This window comes from Bacillus rossius, chromosome 7 (assembly GCF_032445375.1).
Source record: "Bacillus rossius redtenbacheri isolate Brsri chromosome 7, Brsri_v3, whole genome shotgun sequence".
NCBI lineage: Eukaryota > Metazoa > Arthropoda > Insecta > Phasmatodea > Bacillidae > Bacillus > Bacillus rossius.
Window position 1 is genome coordinate 58,901,467 of NC_086335.1, and position 20,663 is coordinate 58,922,129.

Consider the following 20,663-nt stretch of genomic DNA (forward strand, 5'->3'; position numbering starts at 1 on the left):
CGAGACTTATTCAGTCTAGAACTATTCTCACAAATCATAGTATGGAGAATTCTGTATAGCACACGACCGCGGATGACGCGAGTCTTCAATTACTCGGGCGGCAACCAAGGCTTTGGTTCGCCCCAACCCGAGAAACGTCTTCCCGCTGCAAGATGGCGATGGCATCTCTCCCTTCTTCCTTCTCACTATTTATTTTCCGTCCCTAGCAACCAAGGAGCTATAGGACAATCAGAATACAAAATTAACTGCATAGTGAAATAAAACTTGGATATTAGCGTGTAAGTGCTGAACTAAGGCAAATGAATAAAGTTTCCAAAGAATAGTGCTTAGAGGACCCTGAAGTTAAAAAGAGTGTTGTCTCTGGCAATTAGATGTGTTATATACGTTAAACTTTGGTTGTCCTCTTTACAATAAAATAATATGAATACATAAGATTGGCTCATGAAATATACATTTATTGTTACAGTAATAATCAAAATAATAATATGTAATATGACTGTAAACAGTTGGACTGGTTACAGAAGATATATTTATATATATACCCACGCACACAGACACAGACACACACTAATATTATAAAGCTGAAGAGTTAGTTAGTTAGTCAGTTAGTTAGTTTGTTTGTTTGTTTGAACGCACTAATCTCAGGAACCACTGGTCCGATTTGAAAAATTCTTTCAGTGTTGGATAGTACATTTATCGAGGAAGGCTATAGGCTATATTATATCATCAATAACATAATAACATTAGGGATCCTTACTAAAAGTCCAATTTAGAATCAAATGCGTTGGAGGGGGTTAGATACAACATGCAGTACACGTAAGAAGTGTGTGTTGACAATGCCGCAGGCGCTAGAAGTTTATTTCCTATTGCCTATTAACATTGTTGCCACGCACTAGATGCCTTATCATTCTTAATTTTCCCATACAAGTAAAAAACACTCGTGTGATATTAACAACGAAGCAATCAGTACCCTCATAACAGTTCAATTAGTATTTAAATACTTTTTATCACTTTAAATCGCAAACCTAAACTATTGTTTTTTTTTTCCTGTGTGTTTAATTTATTTTTTTATTGCCCTTTTTTTCAAGTATATATATTTTACAGACTTGAAACTTCCCAGTAATGTTCCTTATGTTACGTAGGATGATATTTTCCGAAAATTAGATCCCATGGGTGGTTAAAACTAGGCAACAGTGGGTACTTTTTCTGCATGAGAACAGGATTTTGCATTGTTCATGCCTTCTGCGTCTCCATGGCAACGGGCATCGTGCGGCAGTGGCGTACCCACAAGGAGGGGCATGTACAATGAGCGGCACAAGAGTGATCTGCCTGTAGACTGCCGTAGCGAAGTGCGGGTACATCAGTTGTACGTTGCATGCACGAGTCGGGAAACCATCGGTGCTATTCATTTTCTCTCCGGTACATTATACAGCATTGTAATAAATTTTCACTGAATTTTTTTTTATTTACCATTACTGTAAATGGGAGATGTGGCTTAATGTTTTACCATTAGTATAGGCATGCGAAGCCGGGTCGGGCAGCTAGTGCGTGTATGTATGTGTGTGTGTGTCTATATATATATATATGACAACACACAAAACGAATCTTCATTATGAAAATTTAATGATATGAGTCGACATATATCACCAATTTAAACTATATAGCAATGATCAAGCAATGTTTTGGACAAAACAATATACCGATGATGACGTAACAAGCAGCTTCATCTACGTCACAGCGTGACATCTCCTGTCTATTCCTAACTTAATGTCTGATAGTTAAGGAAACAAACGGCCGCCATATTGAGACATGTAGTACAATATGTCGCGTACCCGTCTCCGTAGGATACGCGGAGACATGGCGGACGTCTCTCGGCCGTTTTCTTGTATTGCCCGGCGCCAGCTCTCTCACGTAGAGCAGCCTCCTGCGGGGAGGCAGGGGAGTACCGCCCGGCCCGTGTAGCTGCCGAGAGGGACGTCTCCCGCGGTGCAGGCTAGTTGTGTTAGTCCACGTGTTTTGGCCCGTGGACACGCCAGATACAAAACAACACTCACGCACACGGTACAAAAAAAAAAAAAAAAAAAGAGATTATAACACACTATAGAACAGAACCAAAAGCGATAATAGTGGCGAGTTTATGGAGCGTCTCGCGACCGCGCCTAGCCTCGAAGGAGGCTCGCACGGGACTGGAGACCAGGACGCCGGCGCACTCTCTCGCGCGCACGGAGCGGAAGTGACGTCATTCCCAAAGCCGCGGCGCGCTGCGGACAGGGCTGTGATCCGGGCTTTAACCCAAAGGCGCGGAGTTACGTCGTCATATAAAATCTCCCCTCCTTTTGTATTCACCTCTCACATCTAGAATCGGACCTCATATTTATCTGTATGTTTCCATAATCTCTGGTAAAACTACATGATGAACCGAATCCGATAAAATCAATAAGACAAAAAAAACAAACTAAACCATGGCTTTTGACCTGGATTCTTGAAAAGGAATTTTATTTGAATATTGCCCATGTTGTAAATATTAATTAAAAGCGTATTCTATAATGTCCCAATTACTTTAATAACTTTATTTCATGACATCCACCACAGATGGCAGCACTGTTGTTACACATTTCCGTTCCTTGTGACTACCATTCCATTACTCCTACCAAATACCGTAAAAAATGAAGATGTTTACACACCAACAAATTTTGGTAGTGTGACATTATTTTAATCACATTTGAGGTTATTGGTTTTAAGTATTTCATAGATAAAACTGGAATTCATTTTCCATTTGAAACCATAATCTAACACTATTGTCAAATAAATTTAGTGGCAAATATTGGACTGTGTTACAGGGCCTTTACATTATTTGATATAACTTTAATAATTGTATACAATATATGCAAATTATTTGATAAAATATACTTTAATTACCATGATACGGAAACATGGAATCAAAAGTTTGACTGTGTGACAGGTCCTTTAGTTGTGTGACAAAATAGAGGATAACTATTATAGAATTAAACTGATTTTACTTTCAAATTTTATGGTAACAAATTAATGCCCAATAAAAGATTTTTGTTAAATTTCGTGATGCAGGTTTTTTTCTTTGAATATTGGACCTTCAGGAACCGATTCTCATCCTAATAATTACTAACAATAAAAACCTTATTGTTTTCTAATGCAGTGAATCCATAATTTATAAATCTACTTCTATTGCGCACAGCACATAATGTTCAAGTCTGTATTTCAACACATTTCCATCATCTTGAATAGTCATTATCAAGAGCATTTATATAAGATTATTCTTTACCGCCCCAAAATTTTTTAGTTTCGGTTAGCCAGGGGGTGGGAGGATATCACTGCATCCCATAGGGCCCCCCATTGATTATGGAATGCAGTACCACACAACTATTTAATTTTTTTTTGCACACATCATAAACTGTTGTATTTATACTTACCACATAAAAAATATACACACGCATTTATGACCTTTGACCTATAAAATTTTTTAACCCGAGACAAGACAACTGGACTTTTAGAAAGCTGGATGAGAACAGAATGTGTGGGAGTGCCGACCAGCCGAAGTTCTCAGGACGGCGCAGTCGGAGCTGGACCACCTGCGGGACCTGTACAACCAGACCTCGGCACAGCTGAGCCGCTCGGACCGCAACCTGGCCAAGACCGAGGGGGACTACCTGCAGGCATCGACGGAGCTGGCCTCGGTCCAGCAGCGGGTTCGCGACCTCGAGAAGGACCGCACGTCCTTGGACAGGCAGGTCGCGGACCTCAAGAACGGCAACACGCTGCTGCGGGGCTCGCTCACGCAGGTACGTGCGCGGCTGGCCCCCCCCCCCCAGTCCTCCGTCCTCCCGTCACGGCACCCCGCTGGCATTTCCCGTGAACCCGTGGGGTGTGCGCTGGGCAAGAAAAAATTGCTGCAGGAATTGAAAGGCAAGCTTAGATGAGAAATTAAGAGGGTTGGGGGGGGGGGGGGGGAGAGAGAGAGAGAGGAAATAACCCACAGTATGAAACAAAATATGAACACAGAACCAACAATTCAGCAGAACTAGCTTACCAATAAATAAATAGCAATGAAAGATAAAGGTAATGCAAGACTTAACCAATGGTTATCTTGGTCAAAAGCTAAAGAAAAACAAATCACTAGGGGGAAAAAAAACCGCAACAGTACCACAGCATGATTTAAAATAAAGACGACACTTGATAAAAAAGAAAAAAAAAATCAATTAAGACTGTACCCAGCAGTAAATACAGGGAAATTTTGTCGGGAGGGAGGATAATTTCAGGGGGGATTGGGAAATTAAAATTTGTACTTACATTGAAAAAACCTTGCATTATTATTAACACTGACATACTGACACATGGGTATGGGCCTTTTATTTTTTATTTTGTCTTGTGGTGTTTGACTAATTTGTTTTGTCATATTGTACTTTTTTTTGTTGAATTATGTTAGGTAATGAGAAACATTACTGTAAATTTGTTCCCAATAAACTTCAAACACATAAAAAGCTAAACTGTTACAGCATTGAAGTTTAAAATTGCTGCTAACACACTAAATATTATTTTAATAAAAACCAGCAATAATTGATTCTAGCACTATCTAGTTTCAAACATAGAATCTTTTTATAAGCGCTCATATTACAAAACTACTTTCTTTCACACACTGCTAACCTGTGTGCTTACCAGTGTGTTAATACTTCTTTTATTCTCAGGTTAGAAGCACTAACATATAATTTACTTTTTTCATCCCTTGGTTTCAAAAGAGTTAAGATAATCTTATATGGACTCTAGTATATCAATGGTGATATGAAAAATATTTGGAAATCAATTTTTCCACAACCTTCTTGCTCATGATTCTGTACAAATAAGCTTCTTCACTGCTTGGTACAGTGTACCTGGCCAAGTTGGTAGCAAATAGAGAAATAAGTTGAACAGATGTGTCTGAACTAAGATTCGGGCTCACTTTCTCTTCATTAATACTGTTTGAGAGCATTTTTGTGTGATTGTGTGTGTGTGTGCATGAGCATATGTGTGCGTACATTATATATATAAACACAAACACATATAACTTAGGATGGAAATATGTAGGATTCGCAAGTGGCATCCCCGTAATCTGTTGCGGCCAAATGTTTTGCACAAGCGAATATCAAATTTAATTTTGAAAATATCAAATTGAATTTTGAAAATATTTGCTAAGTCAAATTGAATTGCAAATACTTTTCTTGGCAAAACTGCATTACTCTTATTTTGTAAAATACAAGATTGAAGTAAAAAAAATTATTTAACGTATGCAATGTTAACCAATAAATATTGCCATTCAATAAAAATGATAAAATAACTATGCCCAATATTAATACGTAATAAGTTAAGTACCTAACTATTCATGCAACACCCATACAATAAATAAATAAATAAATAAATAAAATAAAAATATTTTCATGAGAAAATCTTGTTCCAGGTGGAGCAAGAGAGAGAGTGCCTTCTGACAAAAATTGATGCACTCACAGAGAATGTCAGCACACTGGAACAAGACCTGCAGGCAAAGGAATATCACATCCTGAGCGCAGAGGAGACTGCGACACGTCTTCAAGCAAGACTTGACATAGCAATTCCGGAAAACACAGCGCTGGAGCAGAAACTGCACAACGCACAGCAGGCGCTCCGTGATCTGAGACCCCGGCTGGAAGCTTCAGAGAAGTCACGGGCATCTGCTGAAAAAGAGGCCGGCAGCTTGAAGACCGAGGTTACTAACCTCACCCAGAAATTGGCCTCTGTTTGCAAGGATGCTGAAAAACTATGTCAAAATTTGCAGAACATAACATTAGAGAAAGAAGAACTAAAAAGTGCATTTGTGAGAACCAACGAAGAAAAAAATGAAATGCTAGAGCAGCTCAGAAATATCTGCACGGAAGCGAAAGCATTAGAGGAAAGGAACCAGAATCTGGAAAAGGAACTGCAGATAGCTAGGGCAGAATCGAAGAAAGATGAAGCGCGAGTGGAAGGTATGATAAACGAGTTGAGATCCTGGGAGGTCACCGTGCGTAGACAAGAAACCAAGATGTCAGAGCTGAAAGAGCAACTGGAACAAGCCAATTTTAAACTCAACAAGGCCAATGAGAAAATTGGCAAATTAGAAGTTCAAAAAACCACATTATCAAAACAGCTAGATGAAGAGATGTCACTTAAAGACCAGCTACAGCTAGAAGTGGATCACATGGCGGCTGAGAAAGGGGGACTAAAGAGCGAAATGAAGAACGACAGAGCGCAACTGAAGTGCTTGGAGCAAGCACTGAAAAATGCAAAGCAAGAACGCGAAAAAGAAAAACTGGACAACATAAACCTTCAAAACGAGAACTGCCAGCTACGCAAGAACGTGGGTGACCTCAGCGACCAGCTGTTCCAGAAGTCCAGCGAGCTGCAGAGGTACACTCGGCAGGTTGCGGATCTCAAGCACGAACGTGCCGATGCCCACAGGAGAGAAATCCAGCAAACGCGCACATGCGTTTCAACGCGCGCCACGTCTCCGATCCGTCCAGAAACGCGACTCGCCGACGTACCCGTGCCAACTGCGAGGTGCAACCCTCTGACTTTTGCTCGCTCTCCCGTCCAGTACCCCATCACCACGGTGCAGCCCCGCGAGGAGTGCGGACCCCACAGGGAGACTTACGCCACGAAGGGCAACAGGCAGAGGACCGCGGCAGTCGCAGAGATCAGGCAGCAACGATCGCCTCCCGAGCGTTTCGGACGAGTACACTCGACCTTCACGTCCACTGGTCCCGGCGTGGCGGCGTGGCACGCCAAACACACTGTGGTTCGCAAGGGCAGTGCAACAGAAACCCCAACCATCACCAAAAACAGCGCCACGCACATCGTTACCGACTGTGCATCGTTTTTTGATAACAATTGATACCACTTACTCTTTCAATTTACATGTTTTTGGGTCTGCTTTAAGTCAATGCTAATGACAATAACTTGTTAAACTAAGAATATGGTTTAAATTAAATTCTATTATTTATATTCCAGTAATAAAATTACGTGTGCTACAGACCATTCCATACACAATAACTATATTTATCTTACATCATTTTATGAAATTTTGTACTGTACTTCCCAACACAGCATTGCCAAATGTAATTTTTAACAGTTTGCAAGGCAAAACATTATTATTTACACACTTTAATAAATTCATGACCAACACCATTATTTTCAAGCAATTCAGTACGGCAAAAGTAGTCGAGTGGTCAGATCACTCGCTTGCCATCAAGAAAATCCCATTTATTCCCAGTGGGGTCAGACCAACATTTTTCACAGTGGTAAACGTAACAGATGTTGCTATGAGCCTGTGTGTTTTCTCAAAGAATTCCTGTTTCCTTTACCTTTTCTTTCAATTAATGCTTCATTCTCATATCATCCACATTGTCTCTAATGACCCTGATGTGAAAGAGACAATAAGCCATAATATAATCCATTCATTATTCATTTAAGCAATTTTATTTATGTGTTGGTAATATGAATACAGTTTTCTATAAGTGTGGTGTACTTTAAACTTAGTGAAGTTAATTTTAAATCAGTTGATGGAGTGTTTAATTTATGCTCATTTGATAGAACATAATGAGACACAAAAAATATATAGCATATTTTACAATATGAATTAATTGTCTCCATGACTCTTATTTCACAAGGAAATTAATTTTTCAATAAAGCTCATGACCTACAAATGTTTAATATAGTTTGCATGAAAATAAAACTAAGAAGCATTTACTTGTTAATCAGACAAATGTATTAAGTTACAGTAAACCTCTTTTAAGAAGTTTTTCAAGGTGCTTGAAAATTTAAACTTATTAACAGGGAAAACTTATAAAGAAGATATTATTTCTGTCTGTTTCCACTTAACTCTTAATCAGTCATGATTGGATTCTATGTTGACTGAGTTACGTAAATGCAAGGATTTGACCCATGGGAATTAAAAGGCATTGTAAACATTCACAGGGATTTTGATAATAAAAAATAAAAAAATAAACAATGCATATGATAAAAACACAATTGTTTATGTACAAAATCATCACTAATAATTTACTGGTAAAAAGAAAACATTGTTAAATAATGTTACTGAATGTTTTGCTTGTCCCATCTCGAGGTGCAGCACACAAACTCGCTAGAATGTTCAAGCTAAGAAGTCGAGGGAAATCCCCAGCTGTCGCATCCTTCATCCAGCACAGAAAGTGATGAATCACAGATTTTCAGGCGCAATTCTCGAAGTTGTTGTTTTGTGAACACCTGCAAAACACAATGAATTGCAATTACAAACAGAAATAACTCTGATGTGCTAGGCATAGTACAAAATGTTTAGAAATTCGCACGCATCACCTCATTTAAATCTACTAAAATCTAAAATTAAATTCATTAAGACTTTAGTTCAAGATTTTATTTTCAAATTTTGATTAATTGCACAGTGCATATTCTTTGGTATACCTTGTATAGCTGGTGGTACTCTGATGCAATGGTGACTGACATTTTAATACACTCGCTATCTTCCTTCATATTGTGCATCACACACAAAAGCAACAGTATAACCTGCAAAAAAAATTACATGAAGCAAACAATATCTTGGAGAAAAAAAACACACACTAGTCTATTATATGTATATATATAAATTAAAAAACTCTTTAGGTATCTAAAATAATATGTAAATAATCCATTTATAAACAGAAATTATATAAACTTAATGTTAAAATAAAAGAACGTTACAGTGTGAGAAAATATTCCGTGAAATGATTGAATAGTGATGGCAAAACATTATCGTTAAGTGCACAGGCCATATGTAAAAATATGTTTAACGGGATGTGACATTGGTAAAAGTAAATAAATGTTGTACTGATTTATACCTATATATTTTTGTTTAATTTCTTTAACAGAATAATTGTTTGTTTCAGCATGGAAATTTGACTTCTATTCCAAAATATTCAGACTATTCACTGTTTGTTTTCAAATGTCTTCCCTTTACTACCTCAGTTACAAAAACTATGCATTAATTTAAGTAAAATATGAGATCTCCACGCAAGTAACATAACGTCCACATAGTCTGAGCGTATATTCATGGACTTCCTAATATGTAGTACATACTGTTTTGAATTATGCATACAGTAAAACCTTCATGTTGCGACCCCATTTATTGCGACCACCTCTCTATTACAACCCGATTTCGAGGAACCGTGAAAAAATTGCCGAAAATCCGAAGAAAATCAGACAGAAAAAAAGTTTCTTGTGGTGAGTAGGGTGTTACTGCGTTTCTCTTGCCGAGTGCTGTACTGCCGTAGGCAGCGTATATCTAAAACTAGATACCACTTCCTGTTGACCGCTGTCAGCGCTTGACAACCCCCATTTTACATTCCTTTGCCGGCAGGGTGCAGATAAAGGTTTTTGTGACGTGTTTAGGTTTAGCTCTTTGCATGTCTAGTGTGGTACACAGTTAAGGCAAAGCTACCTGCTGGATTTCTCTTGATTTTGATTACTATCGGTTGACAATACACAGCGACCGACTGGATGCACGCCCGCCTCGACTTGTTTTAACTGCCGCAGCGATGTTTATTTTGACAGCTCAAGCAATTATCTTTTCCCGTGGGTTGATAGAAAAAGGTCGCTTCACCCAGCATAAAAAAAAAGGCTACGCCACTTATTCCCCAAGCAGGAAACACACTGGCTGCCGTCTGTCTCCCCCGCATTTATCTTTCTTCTAACATTCCACGTCTCGCCTCTCGCGCGAGCAATAACGAACCGACCACACATTGGGCCGTTTTATGCTTTGTTTGGTGACAGAAGCTTGATTTTATTCAGTATGTTCCTTTTCATAGGACCCTTGCTATTAAAATACATTTATATTTAAGTTTGAAAGCTTGTAAATTCCTTGCCAGAGATGACTGAACTCGAACTTGGTGTGAAAAGTGACATTGACCCCTCCCTCACCGCTTTAGTACACCATTCATAATAGCCCAATTTTACGGGAGAAGGGAGGGTGAAATGAGCATTTTCTCACTGAAGGTTTTTCAAAGGAAGCGAAGTTGGGGTGTTATAAGTAAGGACACTAGATGGTTTGTGTGTCTGGGAAGGATGAGCTAGCCTTGAAGAATTTTAACGAGGGGAGGGAGGGGTGAGCTTATGCGTCATGAAGCTGCTGCCGGCAGCCAGCCGGGCGAGCTTCGTGTGCGCCCACTCGCGTTGCAGAACCTACAGCTGCCACATTTTTTAAAGGAAATGTCCAATTATTTTTTTGTTATTCTTACATGAACATTATTGGAAGTATTAAAGCCGACACAAAAATACGATGTGTGTTAAAATTAACAGATTTTAATGATCTTTAATTTCGTTTTTTTCTTTCTTTCTTTCTGATTTTCACATTGTGGTCAAAATGTCCAATTTTTTGACGGTTCCTGAGAATGTATTCGTAAAATCACTGCTTCGTTAAATCCGGGGTTCGTGACATCGGGGTTCTAGTGTATTTAACTACGGCAAGCAGAAAACGTACATGTAAACTAACCAGTAAAAATAAAACTGTCTTTTGACATATTTTCTTTAGAGGTGGCCGGTAGGGCGACGGACTTGTCATGAAGGTTGAAGTGGGTTTAAACGTTTAAAGCAAAGCCGCCTAGCATTGTGACAGCATCCTGCCATTGTACGGCTGGTTTCTTGGCGAGTAGCGGTTAGGGAAGGGGGGGTGGGGTTGAAATGAACTGAAAATTTCGGAAAACATCTATTACGACTCCCCCTCTATTACGACCCTATTCCTGGGAACCGTGAGGGGTCGTTTCAGAGAGGTTTGACTGTACCAGACTTTATAAGCAGTGCAGGCCTACAGCTTAAATCCACAAATTTCATTTCTCTTTTTTAGTTTCCACTTTCGGAATGAATAAAAATATTTTTACGGTTATGCATTTCTGTAAGCATTACTGTACCCAACCGCACATATTTTTGCGTTACCTTTATCCTTTTTAAAACCATCCATATTGCTAAACATTTTGACCATTTCCCCTGAAGGCTGGCCATGCACAGTGTCTCAATTCCTATCGTCCTACAATTAGTTTCAACATTCGCTGCCAAATTAGAATGCACAGTGCCTTTAGTATTCAACCCGCATAACATTTTACACAAACACACCAATTTAATATTTATCGTTTATTGATAAATTTATAATCACACCGAAAAACAATGCTTCAAATATCAACTAAACAAACACACTTTGTTAGGCTGTCTCCATCACTTTCTACTACACTTAAAGCTCTGCTTAAAAGCTATTCATATCAAACTTTAAAACATAACAGAGGTAGGTAACTTCACAGTTGTCTTACCTTCCAGGATGGAATTTATGTGTCCATTATAAAGAAGTTCTTTTCAAAGAAATGAAACTAAACACAGGTAGCAAATCAAGCATATGATTATCCACAATTCTCGGGGGAAAAACTATCAAAATTTTGAACTATCAGTCTACAAAAGAATTAAATTATTTATTTTCTTGTTTATCCAGGTATTACTTTATCAGCAATATTCATTATTTGTGGTATAGTTTTGCAGTGTAGTGTTGTGAATTGTTTGTATGAAAGTTTAGAAAGGAATATTCTTGGTGCAAATTATTTAATTTAATTTAAAAAAAATGTTTCTTCAGTTTTCAACATAATATAATATTAAAAAATTATAGATAATTTTTAAAAATATAACAAAAGTTGATATTACTGTCTTTTTGCTTTAAATAAATTCCTTCTAAGGGAAGAAAAGTATTTGTTACATAGAAAGTGAAAATACCGTTGGTTGGATAAGGTTTTCCCTGGGACTTTGGAAATACTTTGTTTGAAGGAGATTTTACCTGACCCAAACTTCTGATAGTGTTCTTACCTTATGAATGTACAGCTGACGCAAGCTATTCATTTGCTGCTCACGGTTCTTCAGTTCTTCTAGATCGCCTTCGCCCCATTCCGACCATGGCTCTTCGTCAACCATCCACCCCCCGTTTGGAAACATCAGTACATTGTACAGGAGAGTTTTCACCGTCTGTGTGTAGTACCAAAGCCATGTTAAAATATAACCTCCACAAAAAAAAATTTCATTAAGAACTCTCACATTTAAGAATTTGATACCAATTCTGGGTGTCTATAAATAATAAATCTATTTCAGGATTTTCTCAGGACTTTTAAATAAAATTTTCTAGCAACTTTATTAAAACTGAGTTTTTTTTTAAATATAATAAACAAAACTAAGCATAATACAAAATAATTATTCTATTCACAAATGTGACAATTTTTCCAATGATAAACAGAAATAACAAATAAGACATTAAAAAAACAAATTTGCAAGTTGGCGCATACTGCTTGAAATAAAAGTTTTGGGTAAATATGTATTGTACGGATTAGCGCCAAAAAAAATCGTACAAATATGAAATAACTTTCATTATATGCTATCTTACGTCCTCTCTTCAGAACCGCCTGCGGAGATAAAAAATTCCAATTACTTTAGGAGATATCGAATTTTTTAATCTTCATTTTTTGGCGATTTTTTTTAAAAAAAAATTTAAAAATCCGAAAATACCTTTATTCTGTGCTCTTAAACTTCCTCTTTTCATTAAACCCGGCTGAGATAAGAAATTCCAAATACTTTTGGAGATATCGAATTTTTTAATTTTCATCCTGTGAACTCGTGCGGCGATAACGGTTGCTTGTTTACAAGTATCATTTTTTTTTTTTGCGATGTTCCCAAACGGAGAAACCTAAGATGCACATAAAGTTCTGCCATTCCCGATTACACCCGAACAATTCACCTTCGGCCAACCTCGGGTTTATTTATTAATATTTCTGTGTTTATTTTAATGTAGATATACTAACCTAACTAACCATCCAAATGGTTTTAAAGTGTTTTAATGTAGCTAACCTATCCGACCACTTTTAATATTTCAATTCATTTTTCCTGCGCAAAAATAAATAAATCCCGAGGTTGGCCGAAGGTGAATATTCGGGTGTAATCGGGAATGGCAGAACTTTATGTGGATCTTAGGACTCTCACGTGAACGAATACATCATGTAAAAAGAAACTTACGTGAGTTTATTCTGTTCATCCTTTTTCCCGGTTTGTTAGGTCAGGTCAGCTACATTATAAATACTTTAAAACTAAACAACCAATAAAATTAATTTTATTATTTTTAATGTCTGTTCAGTTTCAAAGTATTTATAATGTAGCTGACCTGACCTAATCTACCTTTGTCCCATTTTGTTAGGTCAGGTCAGTTACATTATAAATACTTAAAACTATACAACATGTAAAATAAATTGATATAATTTTTAATTTCGGTTTATTTTGAAGTATTTATAATGTAACTAACCTTACCTAATGGAAATTTTCTGTTATTTAGACATTCACGCGCACACGGCAAAATATAAAATGGCGACGGTCAAATTAATACACACGTCTGGTATAGCAAAATAAGAACGGCCATATCTCCAAAAGTATTTGGAATTTTTTATCTCCGCAGGCGGTTCTGAAAAGAGGACGTAAGATAGCATATAATGAAAGTTATTTCATATTTGTAAGATTTTTTTTGGCGCTAATCCGTACAATACATATTTACCCCATAATCTGTGTTGAGATGTTTAGAATGTGCATTTTTTAAATTAATTTATGAGCACTAGAGTCTGGAATTAATTCTTTAAACAGCACTACTATTGAATATCATATAAATATATGCACATATTACATAAATGCATGTAAAGGTGCACAAATGATAACAAACTATGTATATTACGTTATTAATGATTAAAAATTATATTACAACAAATTTATTTTTATCACATACACAAGAAACAAAGAGAAAAAGAGAGAGAGAGAGAGAGAGAGAAATGGATAATTTCTCGGTAAAGTGACTAAAAGACTGTTTTTAAATTTAGAAGTTTATGAAGCATTAATCAAAAACCATTTTCCAAATCAATACATTCAGAATAGTTATTTTCATACTACTAAGAAATAAATGACTGCTAGCCAAAATAAAGTTTGCGTCCAAGACAAGCTAAATTTTTGATAGGAAAAGGTTGAGAAAAAAAAATCCCACAAAAAAAAAAGAGAAGACAGTAAACCAACTAGTACCTTTGTTTGCTGCGCCATTGTCATCTTCCACAGCTCCAGCTCAGTCTCGTAGTTGTTTCTCAAGTGCTCATAAGCCACCTGGCGGGTGAAAGTCACTTCTCCCGGCGGCCGCGCAGGTTCCTGGGGCCTGCCGTTGTGGAACAACTGGTACCACTCGGTGAAGCCTTCTTCGGCATTCTGGGGGAGCAGCACACACCCATACCACACACGCTGCTCACGCTGAACATAATTCATGAAAGAAATGTTCGGTTTTGAAATAATAAACAACAACAACCACAACAACATACTTTCTGATTTTTTTTGCACAAGATTTTATGGTTTTCATTTTTAGTACAATTTGGTTTTTTAAAACAGAAGATTTTGGTGTTAATGTTATTATTTTTTATAAATACTGTTTTGTGTTACTTACTCCACTGAAATAGTGTAGTATTTGTATGCTGCATTTTTGCATTAAAATTATCCGTAATAAATTGGTCTAAAACAGAATTCAGAAAAATGAAAATAAATCGTGTGCATTTGTGATTTAAAAGTGATTAAATACGAGATGAACAGTAGAACAAATTAAATTAATTATTCTGCTCTATGCAATTTGGTACAATTTTTGTCAGGAAATAAAGACATTCCCTGCATTTCAAACATCGAAAGATTACTTTTTTTTTGTGAGCTGCTCGGCCACCTTATATACCATTTATGAGGGCTAGTGATTGACTTAAAAGTTAGAATTTTGAGTGTACGGTAGTTGATGAAGCAACTAGAGTGTGTTTGTCATTGCATGTGGTTCCTTGCGGTCACTTGAATCACGGCAAGTCCCGTTGTGGAAATACCCTGGTAAATCTGCGCACTGGCTGTCACAATAAGGCTTGTACTTGTCGAACCACAAGCCTTCGATGCTCGAGTGTTTACTGACATTTCCAGGAAAAGGCCGAGCCACCCGTAGCAATAACGACTTTGCGTTTCCATGATGCAAGGTGCAACAAACTTTGGACCAGGCTCGCCAAGCCACGCGCTGTGAAAACTAGGCTTAAGTAAAACAAATTTAACAAACTATCACATATATATTCATTACTTAAGGGGCCCGTCTAGTATGGGTGTATGTTTGTTATTGAGGCGGGATGATAAGTGCGACGCTCACTGTTTTATAAAGGTAAAATGCCCCGTGTTATATAAACTTTTGATAGTGGCTTAGCAAACAATTTTATATAAACAGATTTGTAGTAAAGAGGTTAACTATATAGAGAGATTACAATAATCACACAATGAAGACTCAACAATTTTTAAAGATCTCAGTTATTTTGGCTATGAAATTTCTTACTGAAACTGAAATACATATATGTTGAGAATTTTTTTAAACTTTTTTTTTGGATTACGGAATTTTTACACAATCCTAACATTATTCACTCAATTGTAAATGGAATGAGTGACAGAAGTTACTACCTACCAGGTACACATCAATGCAGAGATATTCCCTTATAGTTGAGGAAACTCGTGGTGGTATGGGAGTAGTTTCATCAACTTGAAACTGTCTCATTATGGTTTCAACTGAATTCTCTGGAAGCTGAAAAGTCAAAAATACCACCAACCATCTAAGCAAGCACTGCAGACATAGTCAAACAATAACAACCTATTCAAGATTTATTTAGCCTTGATAATTTTTGTATCATTAACCTATATTTTTGAAAACAATTTTTTTGAATACTAAATTAAATACATTGTGTTCACTTTTCTACAGAGATGCAGCAATTATTAGTACGGGAAAATATTTAATGCATTGTGATTAACTGAAATGTGAGTCAATACAACTTCACAGGAGTGAATGTATTGAAGAGCAACCTCACCTTGTTGAAGGCTAGTCTGGCAGCACGTGTCTTGCCGGCTGCCAGGAAGTATCGAATGACGGCGTTTGCCTGCCACATGGCTTCCAGTCGCTGTTCCGGGTAGAAAGTGAGCCAGTCTAAGGCTGATATCTTCTCCAGATCCAGGCGCGTCAATTCTGCTTGCAACTGGGGCGTTCCAGCATCATCCTCGCTCCTCCTAAAATTTTCAGGCAGTTAGTGGAATCATTTTGTCACCGAGCAAGAGCCTTTGATAGAGACAAGATTTTATGGTTTTATTTCTAGTGCAATTTCATTTTTCAAACAGAATATTTAGTGTTTTTGGTTTTTATTTTTAGGAAAGCCGTTTTTTAACACTTACAACACGGAAATAGTGGTAAAATAATTTATGATTAATTAAAAGATACATTGAAAACAATAAAAATAAATTACCAAGACTTTGTAGTTTAAAAGATATTCAATAAGAGATGCACAATTAAACAAATGAAATTAGTTTTTCTGATTCGTACACTTTGGAACAATTTTTTTTTCTTCGGTAAACACATTCCTTGAATTTCAAACATTAAAAGATTACTTTTTTTTTTTTATGATTTGAATGAAGTTATGGTTAAAGGTTACTTACTTCCATGATATACAGTGAAACCTCATCAATACAAATCTGAAGGGACAGAAGTGCTAAGGCTGGCAAATACAGAAGGGCATTTGAAAGGAAAAACATACTATAGGAGAAAGGGGGTGACGAAAAAACTCAGCCAGTCAGCATGAGAGAGATGGTGATGATAACAATAAAACACAGTGAGCAAGCAAAATATACTATTTTTCAAATGTTAGTTGTCTGGAACCCAGATAAATATTTCATTTCTGCATCCCACTACCACTCTAGCGCTACGGTAATAAGCTGCTATACAGTACAATAATTTTGGGTATAGTGTGCAATAATTTGTAACACTGACCAAGTGTTGGGCGCCATAGACTAATTTCTACTATCGAAAAATCAATCATTATTTGTACCGAACTATCGAATAATTATTCAATAGTATTAGTAGAGTAACTTTTCATTCACTGCAAGCTGCAACTGTGTTATTACTGACGAATGAATAGGTCTGAATTATTGAAAACTGTTCCAATTACTATTCAACCTGCAAAGATATGATTTTTTTTTTAAATAAAAATTTTGATCTAATAATTACCGGCTCAGTGTTTAAGTAAGGAAAATTACAGAGTACCGTATACGTATATCATGATAAGGGTGTAGACTAAAATAATAGTAATTTTGTTTAAAATTAGTCTTAAGATTAAAGACCTTTTCAATTAATTCTACACATAAAATATTGAGAGCTGAAAGTATATAAAAAAAATATTATTTATAATAAACTAAATATCACCATAATTGCTGTGCTTAAAACAATCTAACGAACATAATCTCGAATAATGTAATTTTCAGATTACATTTAAGAAATGAATTGCATAGCAAATTAAACTTTAAATATGAAACTTTCCTTGCAGGCAAATCCAAAACAGTGCAATAGAAAATGTGATACTAATAAACAATTTATTAGAAACTTTCACTTCAATTTGTAAATTATTCGTTCTCTTGTGTTTTAATGCCAACTTTAACCTAACCTAACCTAACCTAACCTAACCATTTCGTGTCCACTTTAAGTGAATCAGCTTGTTTAAAGTTTCTATTTAGTGGAATTTCTTAATGTTTATTGTCAAATAATAATCGAAGCTACCAGTTAAGAAGCAATTCTAAATAAGACCCACTTTTCGGGGGAGGGGGGGGAACAGACATTATATTCACGATTCTCAGTGCTGGTTAATTTGCTGAAAACCAGCAGAACGAGAACCGAGAACCAGCACCGACCCCATCACTACAGGAAAGTCTGGAATACTAAAAAAAAATATATATTAGTTACATAAAGGTTAGTTTCTCAGAATATTATATGAAGTACACATGCACTAGATATAAAGCCATACATTCTTCTCAATGAAACACACTCACTACATATATTTACTCACCTGATGTTCTCCACCACAGTTTTCGCGATGACGTCGACGTCCAAACCTGCATTGTCAGCCAGCTCCAGACACAGTCGCCGATCTTCTGGGTCGACTACGTTACGCAGGAAACTGGCGTAAAGCTCCACTTGCAGATCTGGCGGGAGCGCCGACACGTAATACGCCACAAGTCTTGGCTCTTGCTTCTCCATCAACACCTTCAACAGTTTAGGAATTGCGATACTACTAACTAGAACTGCTCATCTACTCTAGTTAGGAAAAGGCACACTTCTCATTTCGAAACAATGAGATTTCAGTGATATTGTTTTTATTCTTTTTATGAATTCTGTAACAAATATGATAGGAGAATGTTTCATAATACGTATTTCACCAAAACAATATAATTTTTACTAAAACATGATTCCCTTTTATGATATAATAATTTGTAATAAGTATGTATAACTATTCAGAACATAAAAAATTAACTGGCTGTCAAATATATGTGTCTGAAAAATGTACCAACATCTTAATGTAAAAAATATTTACTATTCATAACTAGTGAGGGGTCGAATCCCATATCCTCTTTTATCGCATAATCGTCGCACCTGTTTTTTGGCCGTCAAAATTGGGATAAAAAAACTCGCATAAACGCCGAAAGATGTTTTTGGTCCCGCTATTAGATGCCGAGCGCTTTGCGCCAGGAAATTAATGTTCATTTTATTTGAAGCTACGGTTATGATGCCAAGCTTTACCTCTGATGTGAAGCTTAGCATTTGTTGAAAAGCTTTAAAACGTTGGCAGCCTACGATTCGCTCATGAAAATATTTAGTTTTTTTTTTTTGTGTTGTATATGTTTTGCTTGAATAAAGTTTAGTTACCAAAAAAAAATTAAAAGGTGGCACTCCGTTGCTTTATGAATCCTCAATATTATGCATGGTTATTTTATAATTTTTATTGAATGATGTTATGCATAGGACTCAACGGATTAATCACTTAATCAATTCAAATGTTGAAAAAAATTTTTTTTTTTTTTTTTAAATTCTGTATCTAATAAAACAAGTGTAATAAAGCTTCGCCAAGAAAAATATTCACAATTAGATTTTGCAAATATTTAAAACATTTGATTTGATATTCTCTTTGAATTAAAAACTAATATTTGTACAGGCCAAATACTTGTGACAATATTTCAAGTTTCTATTAAACGTCTATTAAGGACTTTTAATTATTTGAAACTATAATATTATTGCATTTACACATTTACAGTTTTCTGTAAACTTAATTACATTCTCGGTACCTTCTGCCAATAACTGTTTTAAGCACTCTTTATTCTTGCACAAGATTACTATTAAATGTATCAATATTTCACAGTAAATTTATTTTTTGCACAAATATACATTTCTACAGATATCAGGCAGTAAATGTTTTATTTAGGGATAAACAGTAAAGGATAACATGTTTACCGTGATACGAATAAAAAGCATCATGAATGTAAAATGGGTCCCAATTGCAGCTGTTTTGTTTACTGCAATAAAGCGCCATTAAATCCCGGCCATGTGTTACGCAGGTTGGTACTGCGTAACGAGGAAACTCGCCCCTGCGGGCTAGTGGGATACCACCCGCCATACACTGCACGGACTCGGCGCGCGAATTTCAATTGATGCGCGTTGGATAGCAGATCCTCGGGTCCACTCGTGCCGAATCGCCTTTGATCGGAGCACGTGGACGTGGTCGGAAGTTTCCGAGCCGCGTTTCCGATTCAGGATGTCCAGAATATTCCTCGCTGTCTTAGTATGGAGCGCAGCGAGTATATAAGCAGGCTGCTAGCACGAGTTCGAGAGAGTCTTCTCTCAACCGGCTGCGTGAATAATGCGGTGACCACGACCCGCACCTGCGATCATCGACGCCGAAAGGCTGCCCGCTGAGGTCTTCAAGCTGCGCATGGATGCCGAAAAAGGCGGTAAGAGAGGCCGCAAATTATACAAGTCAGTTACGGACTTGGTAATAATTCAGTGGTAGCCCAGAAACAATTTGCAAGTTGGCACGGGACTTCGGAAGTAAAAAGTAGGTGTCGGACTTTGCAGTAAAATGACCAAGGGGAACATAGAAAATTCCGCCGAGGGTCATGAAGTGGTTTGCGACTAGGAGCATAACAGAGTTCTGCTCAGCAATACTTTAAAAAAAAATATATTTTCTCGTTCTATTAATACGGTGAAAATAAAAGGTGTTACTACTTGATTAAAACATTAAGGGCGTAGTGCAGTGGCATTAGCGGGACTACCAGTCGTGGCGTTTAAGACTACCAATGAACATAAACAAGGAGGTAAATTTTTAATGAAAAACTGTTTTAAAATAATTTCAAGCAACAGCATGTTAGGTGATTTGTCTCCAATTTTCTGCACTAGTATAGTGTTCGTTTTATTACCAAATAGTGTGAATTAAGAGCCGGCGAAAATGTGCAAGTATCAGGGAATCAGCACGGCGGCAGAGGTAGAATAAAGACATTCGCTCCGTCGATGTTTCCGGTCCGACTGGGGTGATCAGGTCAAGGATCAACGGAAATAAAAAACACTCGCCGCTATCACTTAAACGACACTGAAGATTTTAGTCAATTTTATTTGGGGAGAAGTGTTGAAATTTAAATTGTGTTAGAAATATCTCGTTCCTAAGTCTCTGGTACTGTTAAAACAATGTCTAATTTTGATCTGT

At 36.9% G+C, this 20,663-nt stretch overlaps 2 protein-coding genes across 4 annotated transcripts in view; one reads left to right on the plus strand and one right to left on the minus strand.

Moving 5' to 3' along the window:
* LOC134534129 (testis-specific gene 10 protein-like) overlaps positions 1–7,056 on the plus strand; it is a 28,430-nt gene extending 21,374 nt beyond the window's left edge. For all 3 annotated transcript variants that reach the window (XM_063372224.1, XM_063372225.1, XM_063372226.1), the window contains 2 exons: positions 3,581–3,815; positions 5,465–7,056. In XM_063372224.1, the coding sequence (XP_063228294.1) occupies positions 3,581–3,815; positions 5,465–6,913 (1,684 nt within the window). In that variant the 3' untranslated portion in view covers positions 6,914–7,056. The remainder of the gene's footprint in view (positions 1–3,580; positions 3,816–5,464) is intronic.
* Positions 7,057–8,033: 977 nt separating this feature from the next.
* Positions 8,034–20,663, minus strand: part of LOC134534127 (nuclear pore complex protein Nup107) — a 34,538-nt gene continuing 21,908 nt past the window's right edge. Inside the window, exons 11-17 of the mRNA XM_063372223.1 lie at positions 17,979–18,175; positions 15,960–16,155; positions 15,563–15,679; positions 14,125–14,301; positions 11,890–12,045; positions 8,479–8,580; positions 8,034–8,283 (exon numbers count right to left, since the gene is read on the minus strand). Coding sequence (XP_063228293.1) covers positions 8,176–8,283; positions 8,479–8,580; positions 11,890–12,045; positions 14,125–14,301; positions 15,563–15,679; positions 15,960–16,155; positions 17,979–18,175 — 1,053 coding nt within the window. The 3' untranslated portion in view covers positions 8,034–8,175. The remainder of the gene's footprint in view (positions 8,284–8,478; positions 8,581–11,889; positions 12,046–14,124; positions 14,302–15,562; positions 15,680–15,959; positions 16,156–17,978; positions 18,176–20,663) is intronic.